General features: G+C 50.6%; 7 protein-coding genes across 7 annotated transcripts; 2 read left to right on the top strand and 5 right to left on the bottom strand.

Moving 5' to 3' along the window:
- Positions 1 to 158: 158 nt before the first annotated feature.
- Positions 159 to 3,749, bottom strand: BROUX77_006251 (uncharacterized protein; the record flags this gene model as incomplete). The annotated part of the gene is made up of 1 exon (XM_073751215.1): positions 159 to 3,749. The coding sequence occupies one exon, from the start codon at positions 3,747 to 3,749 to the stop codon at positions 159 to 161; it is 3,591 nt and encodes a 1,196-aa protein (XP_073603320.1).
- Positions 3,750 to 3,913: 164 nt separating this feature from the next.
- Positions 3,914 to 5,080, bottom strand: BROUX77_006250 (uncharacterized protein; the record flags this gene model as incomplete). The annotated part of the gene is made up of 1 exon (XM_073751214.1): positions 3,914 to 5,080. The coding sequence occupies one exon, from the start codon at positions 5,078 to 5,080 to the stop codon at positions 3,914 to 3,916; it is 1,167 nt and encodes a 388-aa protein (XP_073603319.1).
- Positions 5,081 to 6,183: 1,103 nt separating this feature from the next.
- On the bottom strand, positions 6,184 to 7,326 carry BROUX77_006249 (uncharacterized protein; the record flags this gene model as incomplete). Its single annotated transcript, XM_073751213.1, has 1 exon — positions 6,184 to 7,326. One exon carries the CDS (start codon positions 7,324 to 7,326, stop codon positions 6,184 to 6,186), a length of 1,143 nt encoding a protein of 380 aa, XP_073603318.1.
- A 503-nt stretch (positions 7,327 to 7,829) lies between these two features.
- On the bottom strand, positions 7,830 to 9,149 carry BROUX77_006248 (uncharacterized protein; the record flags this gene model as incomplete). The annotated part of the gene is made up of 1 exon (XM_073751212.1): positions 7,830 to 9,149. The coding sequence occupies one exon, from the start codon at positions 9,147 to 9,149 to the stop codon at positions 7,830 to 7,832; it is 1,320 nt and encodes a 439-aa protein (XP_073603317.1).
- A 2,886-nt stretch (positions 9,150 to 12,035) lies between these two features.
- BROUX77_006247 (uncharacterized protein) lies at positions 12,036 to 13,298 on the top strand (the record flags this gene model as incomplete). Its single annotated transcript, XM_073751211.1, has 1 exon — positions 12,036 to 13,298. The coding sequence occupies one exon, from the start codon at positions 12,036 to 12,038 to the stop codon at positions 13,296 to 13,298; it is 1,263 nt and encodes a 420-aa protein (XP_073603316.1).
- A 330-nt stretch (positions 13,299 to 13,628) lies between these two features.
- Positions 13,629 to 16,562, top strand: BROUX77_006246 (uncharacterized protein; the record flags this gene model as incomplete). Its single annotated transcript, XM_073751210.1, has 1 exon — positions 13,629 to 16,562. The coding sequence occupies one exon, from the start codon at positions 13,629 to 13,631 to the stop codon at positions 16,560 to 16,562; it is 2,934 nt and encodes a 977-aa protein (XP_073603315.1).
- A 621-nt stretch (positions 16,563 to 17,183) lies between these two features.
- BROUX77_006245 (uncharacterized protein) lies at positions 17,184 to 18,341 on the bottom strand (the record flags this gene model as incomplete). The annotated part of the gene is made up of 1 exon (XM_073751208.1): positions 17,184 to 18,341. The coding sequence occupies one exon, from the start codon at positions 18,339 to 18,341 to the stop codon at positions 17,184 to 17,186; it is 1,158 nt and encodes a 385-aa protein (XP_073603314.1).
- Positions 18,342 to 18,421: the final 80 nt, after the last annotated feature.

The following is an 18,421-nucleotide window of genomic DNA, read 5'->3' as shown; positions in this document are numbered from 1 at the left end:
AACCTGTGCCATAAGCGCATCTTCATAGGTCGCCGACCTTCGGCGTTGTGGAAAAGAAGAGTGGGGTAGGTCTCATGCATAACCCTTAGCATGAGCAGTGTCAGGATGGCTATTCATGACAGTAGCCCCCCTTTTTATGACTGATTTCCACAGCAGTACTAAGATCGTCTGGCGTTAGGCATCCTCTTGTAGAATTCTGCAACCTTCTCAGGTGCATTGGCTAAATGGTCCAGAGGTTCCCAGGAGGGTCCATCATGTTCATAGCCCTCCCAAACTACTTGATATTGCAGAGGGCCACGCGAAGACACGCCTATAATTTCCTTGACCACAAATTCTTCCTCGCCATCTACTATGACGGGAGGAGGAGGAGGGTTTTTCTGGCCAGGAAGAGGATCCGACGCACATGGTTCCAGCAGACAAACGTGGAAGACGGGATGAACCTTCATAGTGGCAGGGAGTGCCAACTCGTAGGCATGCGAAGACACCTTCCGTAGAATCTTAAATGGGCCAAGCTTCTTGAAGTCCAACTTCTTTGAAGGACGAGTAGTTCGAATATTTCTACTCAAAAGCCACACTAAGTCCCCTTCTCGAAGGAGAGGGGCGGAAGATTTGTGTCGATTCGCGTACTCGGTCATCCGCTCACGGCTCCACGTAATTTCAGTCTTTAAAAACTGACAAATGTTGTCAAGCTCTTTAACAAAGTTCCGCAACGGGCCTTTTTCCACAGAGACTGGGAGCGACTCACGCCCACTTCTGGGGTGAAACCCGTGGTTCGCAAAGAAGGGCGTCAGCATAGTAGAACTGGACTCGGAGTCATTGTAAGAGAACTCCGCCAAGGGCAAAAGATCAGCCCAATTGTCCTGTCTATAGTTGGTGTAACCCCGCAGGTATTGCTCCAAAATAGAGTTCACACGCTCAGTCTGACCATCGGTCTGAGGGTGGAACGCAGTACTCAGATTTTGCTTTATGCCCAACAGTTTGGCTAAAGCCTTGGAAAAAGCCGACGTAAACAGACTACCCCTGTCGGACACAATGTCCAATGGCAGACCGTGGAGCCTATACACTGCTGACAAATAGAGCTTAGCAAAACCTGCAGCATCCAGCGAGGAATCGCAAGGTATAAAGTGAGCCATTTTGCTAAGCCTATCGATGACAACGAGAATCATGTCAAAAGAATTGGAGACCGGCAAGCCGGTGATAAAATCAAGGGACACAGATGTCCACCGAGCTTGCGGAATGGTCAGAGGTTTCAGTAGACCGTAGGGACTATGTCGCGCGGACTTGATCCGTTGGCAGACCTCACAATTTCGGATGTACCGGATGACATCACGACGCATCCCGGGCCACCAGTATTCCCGAACAAGAAGTTCAAAAGTGTTCTTTTGTCCAGGGTGTCCGCTAGGCATAATATCATGACAATTCTTCAATGCACGAACTCGTAGATCCTCGTTCGGCAAATATAGAAGGTCGTTGACAAACAAAAGACCGTCATTGTCAAGCCTGCAGACACTGAGGTCCACATCTGGAGGTTTGGTCGACTGGCCTCGAAGAGCAGAAATAACATCAAGAGCCCACTTGTCCGTGGATAGCGCGATTTTTACCTCGTCTACCAAAGACATGGTACCAATAAAATTTTCAGGGGGAATAATAGGAGCACACAGCTCTTTATCCTCCTCAGAAGAAGAAGAAACGAGGTCTTCGTAGCGTCTGGTCAGGGCATCAGCTCTAGAATTCAAGGAGCCAGGCCTATAAGTGATGACATAACGGTACTCGCTCAGTTCCATAGCCCACCTCGCTTGCCGTCTGTTCATGGCCGGAATTTGCTTAAGAACGGCTAAATTCCGATGGTCCGTCAATACCAGAACAGGTTTTTCCAGACTTTCAACCATGAATCGCCACGACTTTAGAGACTCCACAATGGCTAACAACTCCTTGTCACCTACGCCGTAGTTACACTGGGCAGGATTCATTTTTTGAGAGAAATAGGCCACGGGGTGTAGTAGAAGCCCCTTGTCAGTCGGGTGGTATTGAGACATGACGGCAGATATTACACGGTCAGACGCGTCTGTTTCAATAACAGTGTCCAACAGGTAATCAAAGTGCTTGAGGATAGGTTCAGAGCAGAAAAGGTCCTTCAGGGTGTGAAATGCTGCCTCACATTCAGAGGACCAGACAAAAGATTGCGTCTTTTTAGTCAACTCGAAGAGAGGTGTGCAGATTCTAGAGAAGTCACGGATGAACCTCCTATAGAAATTGGCAAAACCCAAAAAGGACTGGACTCCCTTAACAGTTCGGGGAGCCTCCCACTCACGGACAGCCGCAACTTTAGCGGGGTCCATCTTCAGAGCATCGGCTGAAATAACAAAGCCAACAAAGGTAGTTTCAGTCTTGTCGAATTCGCATTTTTCACCCTTGACAAACAGACTGGCCTGCGCTAATTTTAGCAGGACTTTGCGCACATGAACATCATGTTCCTCTTGGTTCAGAGAGAACACCAGGATATCATCCAAGTAACAGACACAGAATATGTCCAAATACTCCGACAAGACCTCGCTGACATATTTCTGACACGTGGCAGGAGCATTGGTGAGCCCAAACGGCATCACATTGTACTCAAAAATGCCATATCGAGTTCTGAAAGCTGTCTTGTATTCATCACCTTTCTTGATGCGAATCAAGTGGTACGCAGCTCTCAGATCCAGCTTTGTAAAAATGTTTCCCGTAGCCGCCGTGCGCAGTGATTCATTGATCCGAGGCAGAGGAGTTACGTCTTTGATGGTGATATCATTGACGGCTCGGAAATCAACACAGAATCGTAAACTGCCTGGCTTCCTAGCAAAAAGAATCGGGGAAGCCAGCGGCGAAGAGGAAGAGGAAATAAAGCCTTTAGCAAGCATGCCATCTAGATATTTTTTGACAGCCTGCAACTCGAGTGGAGTCATATCGTACAGCGGGGCCTTGGGGTATTTCGCATCGGGAACGAAGTTAATCGCATGATCAATGTCCCGGTGAGGTGGTAGTTGATCAGCACCTTCTCGAGAGAACAGAGGAAGTAGGTCATGGTATTTCTTCGGGATGCGTTCAAGGAGCCGTGCATGCTCTTGTTCCGGAGTTAGGTCCTCCTGATTGAGATAATCCAGGACTTCCTGAGCGGTGACACGATAAATCTGTAGTTTCTCAGCTTTGGCAACGCGATGCAAAGCCTGAGACGACACCGTCACACAGGAACAAGACACAGCTGACGATTGTGCAATAAAAGAAGGAAGGGGTGAAGTGGCTGAAGCAGGAGCAGATCCCTCAATCTGACTGCCAGCGGTAGAAGCAATATTTTTGTCGTTTTTTGTATAAGAAAAATCAAACGAAGCGCCAGAATCAGTAGAAGCAGTCGAAACAGAAGAAGAAGAAGAAGAAGAATCAGAAGCTGCCACAGCATTGCCATCGGCGGTAGAAGTAACCGATATCTTGAGCGTATTGGAAGGCCAAGAAATTTCCGGGTTATGGGCGTCGAGCCAGCATTTCCCCAGGATGATGTGGTAGCCCCCAAGCTTCGTGATTTGAAAAACCAAAGTTTCTGAATAATTAGGAAAAGAGAGGGACAAAGGAACTTGGTGGGTCACTTTACCCGCAGCAGTTTCACTACCATCAACAACATGGAGCGACTCGGCTCTGGCCTTGAGAACAGTAGGAATCTGATGCCTTGCTATAAATTCAGAATCCACAAAACAAGTTGTTGATCCCGAATCCACCATAGCGTAGGCCTCAATGGAATTATTCACTGTCACAGGAATAACCAGAGGGGGAGAGTTACCATAATCGATAGCATTATCAAGAGAACAAGTGCTGATTCTCAAGAGACCCTCATCAGCAGCGTCAGGGCTAGCCAGGACCAGAGGGGAATGGGTCGGTAGCCCTTCTAGTTTTTTGACGCATCAGGCGCAGGGGCCGTCGAGGGAGCCCGGGTAGAAGTGGAGGGAGAAGGGACAGTAGCTGCGCGAAGAGCAAGGTTGTTTTTGGGGCAAGCCTTTAGCATGTGGTCCTTTGCGCCACACTTCCAACAAACACCCTTTGCCATTTTGCCGTCAGCAGTCTTACGGAAGGGTAGACCGTTGGCATCGGGACCTGCAGAGGTACCCTTAGCTGGCTTGGTGTTGGGGACAGCTTTTTGGGCGCCAGCATTTCTCGAACGAGAATCTTGCTGAAAGGGGACCACACCAGGAGGCGGTTGGATTTTCCCGTTGTTTCCCCGGGTTCGGTTGTTGATCGTATTGTCCAGCGTGTTGCAGAAATTAGCGAACTGATCAAGCGTTCCCTTAGGGGCAGGATAGGTGTTCCAAGCCAGAGCGTCCTGTATGTGGGGCTTGAGGCCTCGCTGAAATAGTGCAATGGTGAAATCAGCGTCGGCCCAACCGAGTTTCTTCAACAGCGTTGTAAAAGCAGAGTGATAGGCAGTACAAGTACCTGTCTGCTTTAAGTCGAAGATCTGCTGGGTCGCAGTCATGCGCCAGTCAGGGTCATCGAAAGCCTCAGCTAACGATTTCATAAAATCGTCGTACGTTTCAAAGTTCATGTGTCCAGTGGCCGGGTCCATCCGAGGCATGGCCCAATCCAGAGCGCCATCTCTAAGGTAGGAGAAGGCAGTCATCAGCTTGCGCTGCTCCGTGCGGTGGTGCTTGGGTGCAGCAGCAAATTTGACCGCAAGTTGCCTCTGGAACGCCTGGAAGCCTTGCTGATTGCCATCATAGGGCACGACATCAAGATGCTTGTCGGCCTCTTTCAACGGATCGGCATCCTCTTCCCGTTTGACTCGGGGAAGAGACTCAAGGGAGTTGAAGCGGGCTTCAGCGCCAGCCTGGAACGCAGCCCAGTAAACCTGAGCCGCATCAGGAACAGAGCCAACGGGGATGGGCGGGGCACCATCGTCGGTGCGCAGACCAGACATGTAAGCCGCCACAATAGCCATTTTGATCTCAGCACTGAACTCCCTAGGAAGGGCACCGAGATGCCAGTTCTCAGGAGTTCGGTCAGGAATCGACAGGAGGAACGTATTGAGATGCTCGATCATTTCGCGAGTGAGGGCCATTGCGAGTTGAAACGTAATAGAGAGGGAAAAATAAATGAGGAGAGAAAAAAGTGCCAAAGAGAGCCAAAGTTGTAATAGCGTCGGGTCTTCAAATGAAGCTTAACAAAATATTACGGATAGGGCCCGAAGAAAGGATTAGGGTTCCGGGTACAGCCAACGACTCGGGACAATGATAGGTTCCTGAGGTGGACAGTCGGGCCTGTGGAGGAAGACGTCAGTTAGACAGAGTGCTAAGACGTATGGTCGGTTGAGATGAAGAGGCAACACACAACTTAGATGGCTATTCTGAGAATAGAGCGGCACAAAGAGGAAGGAGGAGGAACAATCACACACTTCAAAGAAGAAGAAAGGTTGAACTGCAAAGAAAGCAAGAACAGAATGGTATAAAGAAGAAGAAGAAGGTAAGCAAGTGCATGTGATTGTTAAGCTTGGAGAACAAGAGTAAACCTGATCAACTCAGGGCAGGAGACGACGATATTTATGTTGTCGGCGCTCCTGACAAAACTCTGTCTTCCCAAGCTAGAAACAATCAACATCTAACTATGAACAAAAGATAAGTCTCGTGTAAACAAGACGTAACAGGTTCGTAACAATCGAACCAGATAACAACCCCCACCTAAGCACGCAATGGCAATTGCAACAAGAAAACTCCGCAGCAGCAGAACAACGTCTATCAGAGCACCCGTGCTCAGCACATCCCACGACAACCTCATATCCGTTGATCAACTCACGATCTACACAGACCAACCTGTGCCATAAGCGCATCTTCATAGGTCGCCGACCTTCGGCGTTGTGGAAAAGAAGAGTGGGGTAGGTCTCATGCATAACCCTTAGCATGAGCAGTGTCAGGATGGCTATTCATGACAAGAAGAGAAAGTAGTGGTGGGAGGAGAGTGGAGGAAGTTGAGGAGTGAGGAGGAATTGGTGCTTGTGTCTTTGGACAAATTACGGTGTCGACCACGACGTATTTCCTTTGTCGTTGATTTTTGCTGGAGTTTGGATGTTGTTTTATTGTACCTTGCTATGTGTAGATTTACTGCACCTCGCCATAACCCTATCAGGTTCCATGCGAGTAATGAATAAAAAAAAAAAAAAAAAACCTATCATTGTCCCGAGTCGTTGGCTGTACCCGGAACCCTAATCCTTTCTTCGGGCCCTATCCGTAATATCCATGCGGTGCCTTTCTTCGTTAGCCTGACTAGTGGAGCCGCCACGTCGCTGAAGGAATCGATAAACTGGCGGTAAAAATTTGCGAATCCTATAAAACTTCGAACGCCCTTGACATTGGTGGGTGGCGTCCATTCTCGTATGGCAGCGACCTTTGCTGGGTCGACTTTGACACCTTTGCCTGCTTGGATGATGAAACCTAGGTACTTTGTTTCAAAAACTGCGAATTCGCACTTGTCGATGTCTAAACGGAGACCTGCATTTCCCAATTTCTTGATGACGAGGTTAACTTTTTCCATGTGGTCTGCGTAGGTGCCGTCGGTGTAAATCAGGACGTCGTCAATATACGCGGAGCAGAAGTCGTCCAAATATTCTTGCAGGGTTGAATTGATATACCGTTGAAAGGTTGCAGGGGCTCCGGTGAGTCCAAAAGGCGTCACCAGCCATTCAAAAAGTCCAAAACGTGTGCGGAAGGCCGTTTTCCATTCATCTCCCTCTTTTATGCGAATCTTGTGGAAAGCGGCACGAACATCGACCTTTGTGAAGTACTTCGCCTTAGACAACGCTCGTAGTGTCTCACTGATCAAAGGAAGCGGGTATCGGTCTTTTTCAGTAATGGCGTTAATGCCGCGGTAGTCAACGCAAAAGCGCAACCCTCCTCCAGGCTTACGTACGAAAAGAACAGGCGCGCCGCCGGGAGAGCTGCTGGCTCGAATCCAATTCCTGTCCAGATGGTCCGAGAGGGTTTTCCGTAAGACTAACAGCTCGTCGCGGGACATGCTGTACAAGGGACCCCACGGGACTTCGTTCTCTCGCCCTTGTTTGTCTTTCGTCAGGTTGATAGCGTGGTCTATTCCGGGGCGGTTCGGGGGTTGGTCGTCCTTTTCGTCGTCTAAAAACACTTCTGCCAAGTGTTTGAGTTCGCTAGGCAGTCGTTTGTCGATCTCTTGTAGGGTAACACGAGGTTTTACTTGCAATGCCTTGTTGATGTCTTCGATGGTGGCAGCAAAAACCTCTATGTCTTCATTCTTTTTCTTGCTGCGCCGGATTTCTGCAGCAAAGACGGATGCCATCACCATGCTCGCTTTTGTGGTTGTTATATGGGCGTCGAGCCATCCTTTTTCTCTCACAACTTGGGCATCTTCTTCGCTTCCGAGGCGTATGACTCGTTCTTTCGCCAGGTAGACAACGTCATTCCTTTCCATCCAGGGTTTTCCCAAAATCATGTCGTATGCTAGGTTCGGGATGACGTACCCGAAAATTCTTTCTGTCCGGCCGTCAATATCTAGATCGCAGAACGCCATCTCTGAGATCCATCTTTTTTTTTCGTCGTTTTCGGCTAACTTGAGTTCCCGTCTTCTTATCGGGATGCGCTGGAGCCCTTTCTTTCTCACCAAAGTCTCGTTGAACGCCGATGTTACAAGGCATCCACTGTCAAATAAAGCATCACAGTAAAAGGAATTGTTAATAAATGCTTCAATTAGGAACGGAGTGGAGTGTAAATCTTTAAATACATCGAGCGGAACATCGCAATTGTTGGGGCTCTTCTTCTTATGACCCTGGGGGCGACTTTTCCCAGAGTCTACTCTTTTTCCTCGTCGTCGGAAAGGTCATCGGCCACATCATCCATCGATTCGGGGGCTTGTTGGATTGTCGTGCGGTTCACTCTTGCGGGCGCACGGGCCGGGGCAAACTTGGGGCATTCGAAGGATCGGTGGCCCTTGGCAAGACAGCGGAAACAAGCGTTGCTGGATCTAGCGGTTTCTATCTCCGCCGGGGTTCTCCAAGGGGCGCGGGATTTTCGGGGGCGTTGTCCATAGTTGTTCGAGGCGCGGCCTTGGAGGGCGTTGACACCTGTCATCATGGTGTCTCCGTCGTTGTCGATTCGCGTCTGCTGATTTGCGACACTTGGGGTCACCACTTCGGCGAACCTTGCTCCACCTCTAGTTTTCGCGTACCACGTCGAGGTCTTGGACGTGTCCTTCGACCGGTATCCTGGCAACGCTTCCACTCGGCCAGCCACCGTCTTCACCTTCTCAACCCAACGCGGGTAATCATCGTTGGGGAGGTTTTTTGCCGTGAGGTGTACCTGTAACGTTTGGTTGATAGCGGAATTCAGGTACATGATCTTCACACGGTCTGGCCAATCTAAACCTCCACAAAGGCCAACTTGATGCTCGAAATCCTGCAAGAACGATATAAAACTCTGATGGTTTCCCATCTGCATGGTCAAAAGCTTTTGACCCGCCTTCTGAATAGCCTCCTTGTCTTCGAATTGGTCATGGATATGGCCAAGGTAGGCGTCCCAATCCCAACCATGAGTGGCTCCGTCAGTGAACCACTGTTCAACTCTGGCCTGTTGCTCTGTGGGAATGGCCATGAAAACACTTAGGCAAATTGCCTGGGAGGAGCCAACGACTTGTGATTCGATCTGAGCTCGGGCCTTCAACTGTTTGAAGAATCGCGGGAACGACGCTGTCTTTCCGTCCCACTCCGGCCATTTTGCGTTGTACCGATGGTCGATCATCGGGGCGAAGGGGCCCGGGGTACGTACTGGCGCCGGGGTAGGGGCTACCGGGGCAGGTGCAGGTGCCGGGGGGGCGGTTGCCTGTAACAGGACTTGGCTTCGTAGCAACATCTGGATCACTCTTAGTTGCTCCGGGGTGAACACCTCCAATCCTGGGGTGTCTGAACTCTGCTGTGGGGGCGCCTCGGCTTGTTGCCGGGAGGGGCCAGGCTGGTCAAGCGCAAGTCCAGCCAGAACATCTTCCATCTTGTCGTTACTCATTCTGGCTCGACGGCGTATAGGGGACGCGTTGTCTTCGGATGCGGACCAGAATGAGGGCGAGGGTGGCTGTACGGGGCTTGTACTGCGGGGGCTTGATGTGATGCCGTACTTCATTCGTCAAGTATGGCACGGTAGGAGGGTGATGAAGTTTCCTCACAAACTTCTAAGAAACAATAGGGGGTGATGAAGTTTCCTCACAAACTTCTAAGAAACAATAGGGGGCAATGAAGTTTCCTCACAAACTTCTAAGAAACAATAGGGGGCAATGAAGTTTCCTCACAAACTTCTAAGAAACAATAGGGGGCAATGAAGTTTCCTCACAAACTTCTAAGAAACAATAAAGGATCAAAAGATAATATGTGAGCGGTTCACTAAGTACAAGAGAGTCTTGCAGTTATGACCAGAATGCTGTTTATTATCTTTTGATGGAGAGAAAAAGGAAGAAGAAAGACTAAACTAAACAGCGGATTTGGGTCTACTATATAGACATTTTTGTGCTTACAAATGCAAGTTCCCGATCGGCTCAATATCCCTCCGTGAGCTCCTTATGTCCGAGTTTTCGGCGATAACTCGAGGTTAGCTCCGATCCCGTCAGAATCCCTCAGTTTCCCTCGGAACACTTCGGACCTTTTTGCATCCTGCCGGATTAGGCGAATCCTACCCACGGACCTCAAGTCCGACCCGGTCCGAGCTCTCCGAAGCCTCCGAAGAGTTGCCGAAGTTCATCCGAAACCTTGTCCAAATTCGGTGAAACGACCTGCATTCGAAAGCACTGGATCAGCTCTGTCTGATCCAACCACGGGTTCTCAACCCGTAACAACGGGTGTTGCTCCACTTTTATTGTACAGGGGTCATAGGGCTGGTTGCCCTGGTGGGGCGCACACAACTGGATTGTCGAACGCCTATAAAGCAGAGCCAGTTCCCCCATCTTTAGTTTGGATTTTCTTCTTCCTTTTCTTTCTTTTCTTCCCTATGTTAAAGATAATAAACAGCATTGGACCTAACTATGAGTTTTCTCCGTACTTAGACAACCCGTCACATATTATCTTTAACATCACATTTTTTTTATCTTAGAAGCTTGTGAGGAAGCTTCACTACCCCTTGTTGTCTTAGAAGCTTGTGAGGAAGCTTCACTACCCCTTGTTGTCTTAGAAGCTTGTTAGGAAGCTTCATGACCCCTTGTTGTCTTAGAAGCTTGTGAGGAAGCTTCATTACCCCTTATGTTCTCTTAGAAGCCTGCCGTGAGATAGCATACTTTAACGATGAACGACAAAACAGAAGATGTTCTGTCCGGGCTACCCCGCGACTCCCAACAGGAGCAGCCCACCAATACCCCAGGATTAGAAGTATTTACGCCTCAGCAACTCGCAATAGTCCAGATGATACTACAGAACCACGCGAAACTACAAGCCCCGGCTCCTCCCGCGCCTGCACTTGCCCTACCACCTTCACAACCGATGATTAACCACCGCTACAACGCACCGTGGCCAGAGTGGGATGGAAAGCTTTTGTCCTTCCCCAGATATTTTAAACAGTTGAAGGTCCGCGCGCAAATCGCAGCTCACGTCATCGGGTCTTCCCAAGCAATTTGTTTCAGCATTTTCATGAGTATTCACGCTGAGCAACAAGCGAGAGTAGAACAATGGTTCACCGATGGCGCCATACACAATTGGGATTGGAAGAGTTTTCTTCAGCACATCAACGACCAGTTTGAAGACAAGGACGCGATCCAGAAGGCAGGCCAGAAGCTCTGCGCTATACAGATGGGAAGTCACCAGAGTTTTGTGTCTTTCCTACAAGATTTCGAGCACCAATATTACGGATAGGGCCCAAGGAAACCATTAGGGTTCTAGAAAGCCAACGACTCGGGACAATGATAGGTTCCAGAGGTGGACAGTCAGGCCTGCGCGGATATACGGCCGGGAGGAGAGGATAGAACTCTCTAGGTCGTATGGTCGGTTTGAGGTAAAGAGGCACACTCAACTAATTGATCTTATAACACACGGAAGGGAATAAACAATCACAGGAACACTGAGGTAACGAAGACGACAGAAGGTACTGATGCAATGAAGGCTATCAAGAAACAAGTGATGATTAAAGATATAGTACTAAAGAAGAAGGTACTATCGAAGAAGTGATACTATAACTAGTATACAAACAAGAATGGCAAAAGGGGTGTATGTGATTGTTAAGCTTGGGGAGCAAGAGCTAACCTGATCATACAGGGTAGAAGGCAACGCTATTTAAGGCGTTGTAGATTCTGACAACAAAGATCTTCCCAAGCTAGAACCAAATCACAGATAACCGAAAGTGGGGACATACGTAACTCAACGTTACCAGACGCTACTATCGAACCGGATGTTAGTTCACGAGATAAACCAACACGGCAGCAGCAGAACTGAAAATCCCTCAAGACACCCAGGCAACGATATGTCGCGTTACAGCGATATCGGCCTAACAGGTGTGGACCCCACGCTCAAACGCTGTTGACACAAAAGGAACGAGAATAGCAGTCAACTCAGAATAAGCTGCATCAACTGCAGAGTATCGAGTTACCTAATAGCGATGATCTAAAGTGTGCAAGCCGGCCACACCCGAGTAGATAAACCGGAGTGACACCTCAAGGTTACACAGACCACCAAGTGGTATAACCGTATCATCATACGTCCTTGGAACATTAGCGTGACAAATGGAAGCGGGGTAAGGTGCCAGGCATAACCCTATGCAATGGCAATGGCAAGAATGGCTATTCATGACAACCAAGTTGGCTTATGTGGAGGTTTGGACTGGCCCGACCGCGTTAAGATTTTACACCTGAACTCCGCCATAAACTCGACACTTCAGGTATACCTCACAGTCAAAAACCTCCCCAACGACGACTACCCAAGATGGGTTGAGAAAGTAAAGAGAGTAGCGGGACGAGTGGAAGCGCTATCAGGATATAGTTCCAAGGACCCGTCGAAGACTTTGACGTGGTACAGCCAGAGGAAAGCAGAAACAATGTCCGCCAAAGTTGTAACCCCGAGCGTCGTGGACCAGCAACCGCACCCCGACAATGATGAAGAACACGTGACAATGAGTGTCAACGCCTTCCACACGCCGCTCCCGAGCAATGAATGCCAACGCACCCGTCCCGTCAAACCCCGTGCACCTTGGAGATCTGCAGATGAAAAAGAGAAAGCAAAGTCTGGCAACGCCTGTTTCCGTTGCCTTGCCACGGGCCACCGGTCTCTTGACTGCCCGAAGTTTGCCCCGAGTCGTCGACCAGCGAGAGTGAACCATACAACGATTCCAGAAGTTTCAGAGCCGATGGACGAGATTATCGAGAGTGTTCCACACGATGCGGACACAAGAGTAGACCCAGACGAATTTCGGCCCCTGAGTTTAAAGAAGAGAAGACGCAAGAAGAGAACCGGCACCAACATCGTCCATGCTGATGCAGTCAACCACATGCATTCCACACCGTTTTTGATCGAGACTTTCGTCAACAACTTCTTTTATTGTGACGCACTGCTCGACACTGGATGCTTGGTAACATCAGCATTTGACGAAGGTTTAGTCAAGCGACGGGGTCTCCAGCGTATCCCCGTGAAGAGAAGAGAGCTACTACTTGCAGAAAACGACACGAAGAAGAGATGGATTTCAGAAATTGCAGTGTGCGACATTGATATCGACGGTCGCAAAGAGAGAGTCTACGGTTACGTGATACCGAATTTAGCCTACGACATGATCCTGGGAAAGCCCTGGATGGAGAAGAACGACGTCGTGTACTCCGCGAAAGAGCGAATGATTACCTTCAAGGATCAAGGAGACCGACTTATTGTCCGAGAGAAAGGCTGGCGTGAAGCGCACGCTGGCGCCCCCAAAGCAAGCATGGTGATGGCAGCAGTTTTTGCCGCAGAGATTCGACGAGGAAGGAAGAGCAAACAGAAGCTACAAGTGTTTTCGGCCTCCATTCAAGACATCAACAAGGCCCTCGAAGTGAAAGCCCGCCTCACAAGAGAACAGATTTCCGAGAGACTCCCGCAGGAACTCAAGCATTTAGCACCGATTTTCCTAGACGATGGCGAAGGAGATTTACCGCCCAACCGACCAGGCATCGACCACGCTATAAAGATGAAGAAAGACGAACAAGGACGAGACAAAGAGGTCCCATGGGGCCCCCTGTACAACATGTCGAGAGATGAATTATTGGTTCTGCGCAAGACGCTCGCAGACCACTTAGACAAGGGATGGATTCGTCGCTGTGGTGCAGTGGTATAGCACCTGGCAAGGCTTTTCGGTTGGCTACCGAGAAGTCGTAGGTTCGATTCCTACCAGTGACGCCAATTTTCTACGAGCAGTCAACCTTAACTGGGGCACTTGGGGTTAGTGCTGCTCGTTGGAAATTCATACCAAAAGCGATTCATGTATTTCCTTTCTGTCATAACTTGGGGATTATATTTGTGGGATCTTAGATGTAACTGCCTCCCTGCCAGGGGATTGGAGTATATTATGTGTAGTAGCTAGCTTGTTTGAGATTCCGTTAAACCTTGATTCGTGTATAGTATTAATATACACCTCGCCATAACCCTGTCAGGTTCCATGCGAGTAATGAATAAAAAAAAAAAAAAAAAGGGATGGATTCGCGCTAGCAGCTCCCCCGGAGGCGCCCCTGTCCTGTTTGTTCGGAAACCCGGAGGCGGTCTGCGATTCTGCGTGGACTATCGAGCACTGAACGACATAACCGAGAAAGATCGTTACCCGCTGCCGCTAATCAGTGAAACTCTGAGAGCGCTAGCCAAGGCACGCTATTTTACCAAGGTCGATGTCCGCGCCGCGTTTCACAAGATACGAATCACAGAAGGCGACGAATGGAAAACCGCTTTCCGGACCAGGTTCGGCCTATACGAGTGGCTAGTTACGCCCTTTGGACTATCCGGAGCACCCGCCACGTTTCAACGATACATCAACAGCACGCTCCGCGACTATTTGGACGACTTTTGTTCCGCGTACCTTGACGATGTACTAATTTACACCGACGGAAGTCACAAGGACCACATGAGAAAAGTGAACCTTGTGTTGGAGAGATTGGGCGATGCTGGTCTACGTTTAGACCTGAACAAGTGCGAGTTTGCAGTGACCGAGACGAAGTACCTGGGCTTTATCATCCAGGCCGGAGAGGGGATAAAAGTTGATCCCGCTAAAGTGGCTGCAATCCGCGAGTGGCAGCCTCCGACGAATGTGAAAAGCGTCCGCAGTTTTCTTGGCTTTGCGAATTTTTACCGCCAATTTATCCCGTTATTCAGCGAAGTTGCAGCGCCGCTAGTTCGACTTACGAAGAAAGAAGAGCCGTGGAAGTGGAGCAAGACAGAAGATCAAGCCTTTGAGAAGCTGAAGAACGACTTCATGAGAGCCCCCGTGCTAGCAATGTGGGATGAAGAACGGCCTACAATAGTAGAGTGCGACTGCTCAGGATGGGCACTGGGAGGTACGCTGTCGCAGGTCGACGAGACTGGAAGCCTCCGCCCCGTTGCATTTTTCTCAAAGAAGCTGAGCCCCGCCGAAGTCAACTACGAGATCCATGATAAAGAGTTGTTGGCTGTCATAAAGTGTCTTGAAGAATGGAGAGGCGAACTAAAGAGTCTTGGAGCCCCGTTTAAGATTCTTACCGACCACAGGAATCTTCAATATTTCATGACAACGCGCAAGCTATCGGAGAGACAGGTTCGGTGGTCACAGACACTTTCAGAGTATGATTTCCAACTGGAGTTTCGAGCAGGAGTCAAGAACGGAAAGCCCGATGCGTTGAGTCGACGAGAGCAGGACACCCCCCAGGGCGAGGATGATGAGCGACTCAAATCTCGAATCATGAAGCTAGTCAAGGATCACTGGCTTCCCGAAGCAACGACAGTAGCTCTGTCCCCGGCGGAGATCGTTCAGAGAACCGACATTGTCCCCCACGGAGACCAGATATTTTCGCAGCAAGATTTACAGCGCCTGTGGGACGAAGCAAAGACGAAGGACAGCGATTTCCACGAAATGTACAAGGCTCTAGCGACCGCAGAGAGAAGTTTTCCCCCGACACTGACCAAGAAGGTGGCTATATCCATAGCCGAATGTGAATTCGACAACCGAGGCGCCCTTGTATATCGACAGAAGCTTTTTATACCAGACTGGGAGCCCCTACGGACAGGGTTGATTCAGAGTACACATGATTCACACGTTACTGGCCACCCGGGACGAGACGGCACGCTTGCCATTCTATCACGCGACTTCTTCTGGCCCGGTATTTCGAGAGATGTACGTCGCTTCTGTGCGAACTGCGACGTGTGCGGAAGATCCAAAGTTTGGCGAGAACGGAAGAAAGGACTACTGCGACCACTGCCGATACCGGAAAGACCACATTCAGAGCTGGGAATCGATTTCATGACTGAACTGCCGGCACGGAAGCCCGGCGACCCGAGATACCTGATGGTGATTGTCGACAGATTGACAGGAGCTGTGACCCTTGAAGCGATGACAACAATGACCGCGACACATTGCGCCGAGAGATTCTTGCAATGTCACTGGAAGTATCACGGCTTCCCACACGCCCTCACGTCAGACAGAGGAACCAACTGGACGAGCGAATTTTGGAGCAGCCTATGTCGTTTAACCAGCATCGAGAGAAGACTATCCACGGGATTCCATCCCCAGACAGACGGAGCCACGGAACGGATGAACCAGGAAGTGTTGGCGTACATGAGAGCGTTCGTTACCTATTCCCAGTACGACTGGCCGGAACTGTTGCCTGCCGCAATGTTAGCCATCAACAACCGCAATACGTCCATGGGGGTGAGCCCGTTTTTCCTCACCCACGGCTACCATGTGGACACGATCGAGCAAGTCCAACCGGAAGAGTCGCCGAAGACACTGGAACAGCAAGACGCCGAGAGATTCATTGAGAGATTCCGTGAAGGCTGGGAGTTGGCACAAGCCGCCATGGCGTCACGACAGCAAGAAATGGAGAATCAGGCCAACAAGTCACGCAGCAGCCAAGAACGTTTCGAAGTAGGCGACCTAGTGTGGCTCAAGCTAAAGAACATTTCGACACCCCAGATTTCCAAGAAAATGTCGTGGGTCAACGCCAAATACCGAGTGACGAAAGTCGTATCTCCCCACGTTGTCGAGCTTGATGTGCCTACGAATATCTACCCGAAGTTCCATGTCGACCTGATCAAGAGAGCAGCCGGGAATCCACTCCCCTCCCAAAAGACCGACGACACGCAACCCCCCGCGCTCGAAGAGAACGAATATGGAGAGCCTGAATACTTGGTCGAGCGAATCTTGAGAAGCCGCCGGAGACGCGTAGGAAGAGGCTACCGCAGAGAGGTACTTGTCAAATGGGCAGGGTATGCAGAGCCAGACTGGAGACCGCGAGCCGACTTTGAGGAGACGGAAGCACTGGAGACTTTCGAAGCCGAGTTTGGAGATGAGGATGACGTTGGAGAGCCACAGACTGGCGCTATGACAGGCCCCCGCACACGGATGAGAGGAGGGGGGTAATGTTACGGGTCGTGGACCCGATGTTGGATCATCTTTGGGCTGATCCATGTTGACCCACTTTTTGTGTGATTTGAAGTTGGGTCCACTTTCGGGTTAGGGTTTGTGGACCCACTTTTAGTCGACCAGGGTGCGACCCACTTTTTGTGTCACAGGGGTCGGGACCCACTTTTATGTGCACGGGTGTTGCTCCACTTTTATTGTACAGGGGTCATAGGGCTGGTTGCCCTGGTGGGGCGCACACAACTGGATTGTCGAACGCCTATAAAGCAGAGCCAGTTCCCCCATCTTTAGTTTGGATTTTCTTCTTCCTTTTCTTTCTTTTCTTCCCTATGTTAAAGATAATAAACAGCATTGGACCTAACTATGAGTTTTCTCCGTACTTAGACAACCCGTCACAAGGTTTTAGGGAAAGGGAAGTTTGCAGCGCAGAACAAGGTAGTTTCAATCGTTTCACGAGGGCCTGGGATATGATCAAGGAGACTGTATTTCCGGTGTCGACTAAAGCTACTGAGTTGTGAGAGCCGTTGATTACAACGTCAACAGATAAGGAGCCTCTCACAAGCAAAGGGGACGTTCCCTTCTTGTTCTTACCCCTCCGGGGGCGACTGTCACCGGAGGGTCTCAGTTTTCCGACTGAGCAGTGGGCAACTGTACGACACCGAAATCGGCATCCAGGTCATCGTCTAGCTGCGGCGGCGTGGGCACGTGTACACCGCGGACACGGGCAGGAGGCGCGTTCCGGTTGGGAGGCACATCGTAGGGGCATTCCCGTACAAAGTGACCTGAGGCGCCACAGCGGATGCAGAGGCCAGCGCGACGACGTCTCTCTCGTTCCTCTTCACTCGCCCAGCGGGCAGTGCGGCGGGCAGCAGGCGCACGAGTAGGCTGGGGGGCAACGCGACGGGTTCGTTCCCAGTCCATGGCGTCGGGATGGCGGTGGGCAGCGGGGGCGGACGGGTAATAACCGGAGCGGCGGCCAGAAGTCGACTCGGCATCGAGCTTACGCTGCCGCAGTTCCTCGGCAGCTAACACGACCCGGTCTAAGTACTCTGAGAAGACCCGGGGAGGGAACGAGTTCGCCACGTATTCCCGAATGGGCGTGTCGAGGCTGTCCTTCAGCCACCTAATCTTCTGTGAGTCCGCCGCGTCCAGAGCTTTGGCGCGGGTCAGTAGGTCCTCAAACTCCTGCAGATGGACCTCGATCCTTCTGCCTCTCTGCTTTAACCGTGAGAGCTGGTCTTGTGCCTTATCTACGGCAACTTTGTCCTCAAACGCTCCCTGCAGCTCTTGAAGGAACCGGTCGCAGGAAACGGGGCCGTCGTCTGTTAGTCGGGTCTTGATTGACCGCATGCGGCTGCGGGCCAAACCCTCGGCCTGGGCATAGATCGAGACGATGAAGTCTCGGTCGGCCACATGGCCACGCTCGCAGTGCCATATTTCCAGGACCTGGTCGAACCAGGCGTCAAATTCCTCGGGCTCGGTGGAACTCAGCGAGGGAATCTTGTAGCGCAGTTTTGCGCGACCATTCTCGTTACCAGCCGCTGAGGCGGCGGCGGCAGCAGCAGCGGTGGCGGTAGCAAGCGCTGCTTGGGAGGCTTGGGTTTGGGCGGCTGCCTGCTGGGCGGCTTCGCTCTGGTTCTCCAGCATAGCCAGCATCTTGGCAAACTTGCTCTCCAGCTTGGCGAACCGTTGAGCATATTTGTCCTCAGTGCTGTCGACACTGGGGACAGGGGAGCTTGCGTAAGCGGCCCGCATGTCGTCGGTGGTGCGGCCACTCATGTTGAGAGTTTGTGTAACAGTAAAAAATAATGTGTGATGAAGATTGATAACGGGTTTGGGGAAAATAAACGATAAGACTG

The sequence above is a fragment of the Berkeleyomyces rouxiae genome (assembly GCF_048999995.1).
Source record: "Berkeleyomyces rouxiae strain 22BRR77 chromosome Unknown BrBRR77_ptg000008l, whole genome shotgun sequence".
NCBI lineage: Eukaryota > Fungi > Ascomycota > Sordariomycetes > Microascales > Ceratocystidaceae > Berkeleyomyces > Berkeleyomyces rouxiae.
Note: the sequence above shows the minus strand (reverse complement) of the source record. Positions and strands in the feature narration are given on the sequence as shown.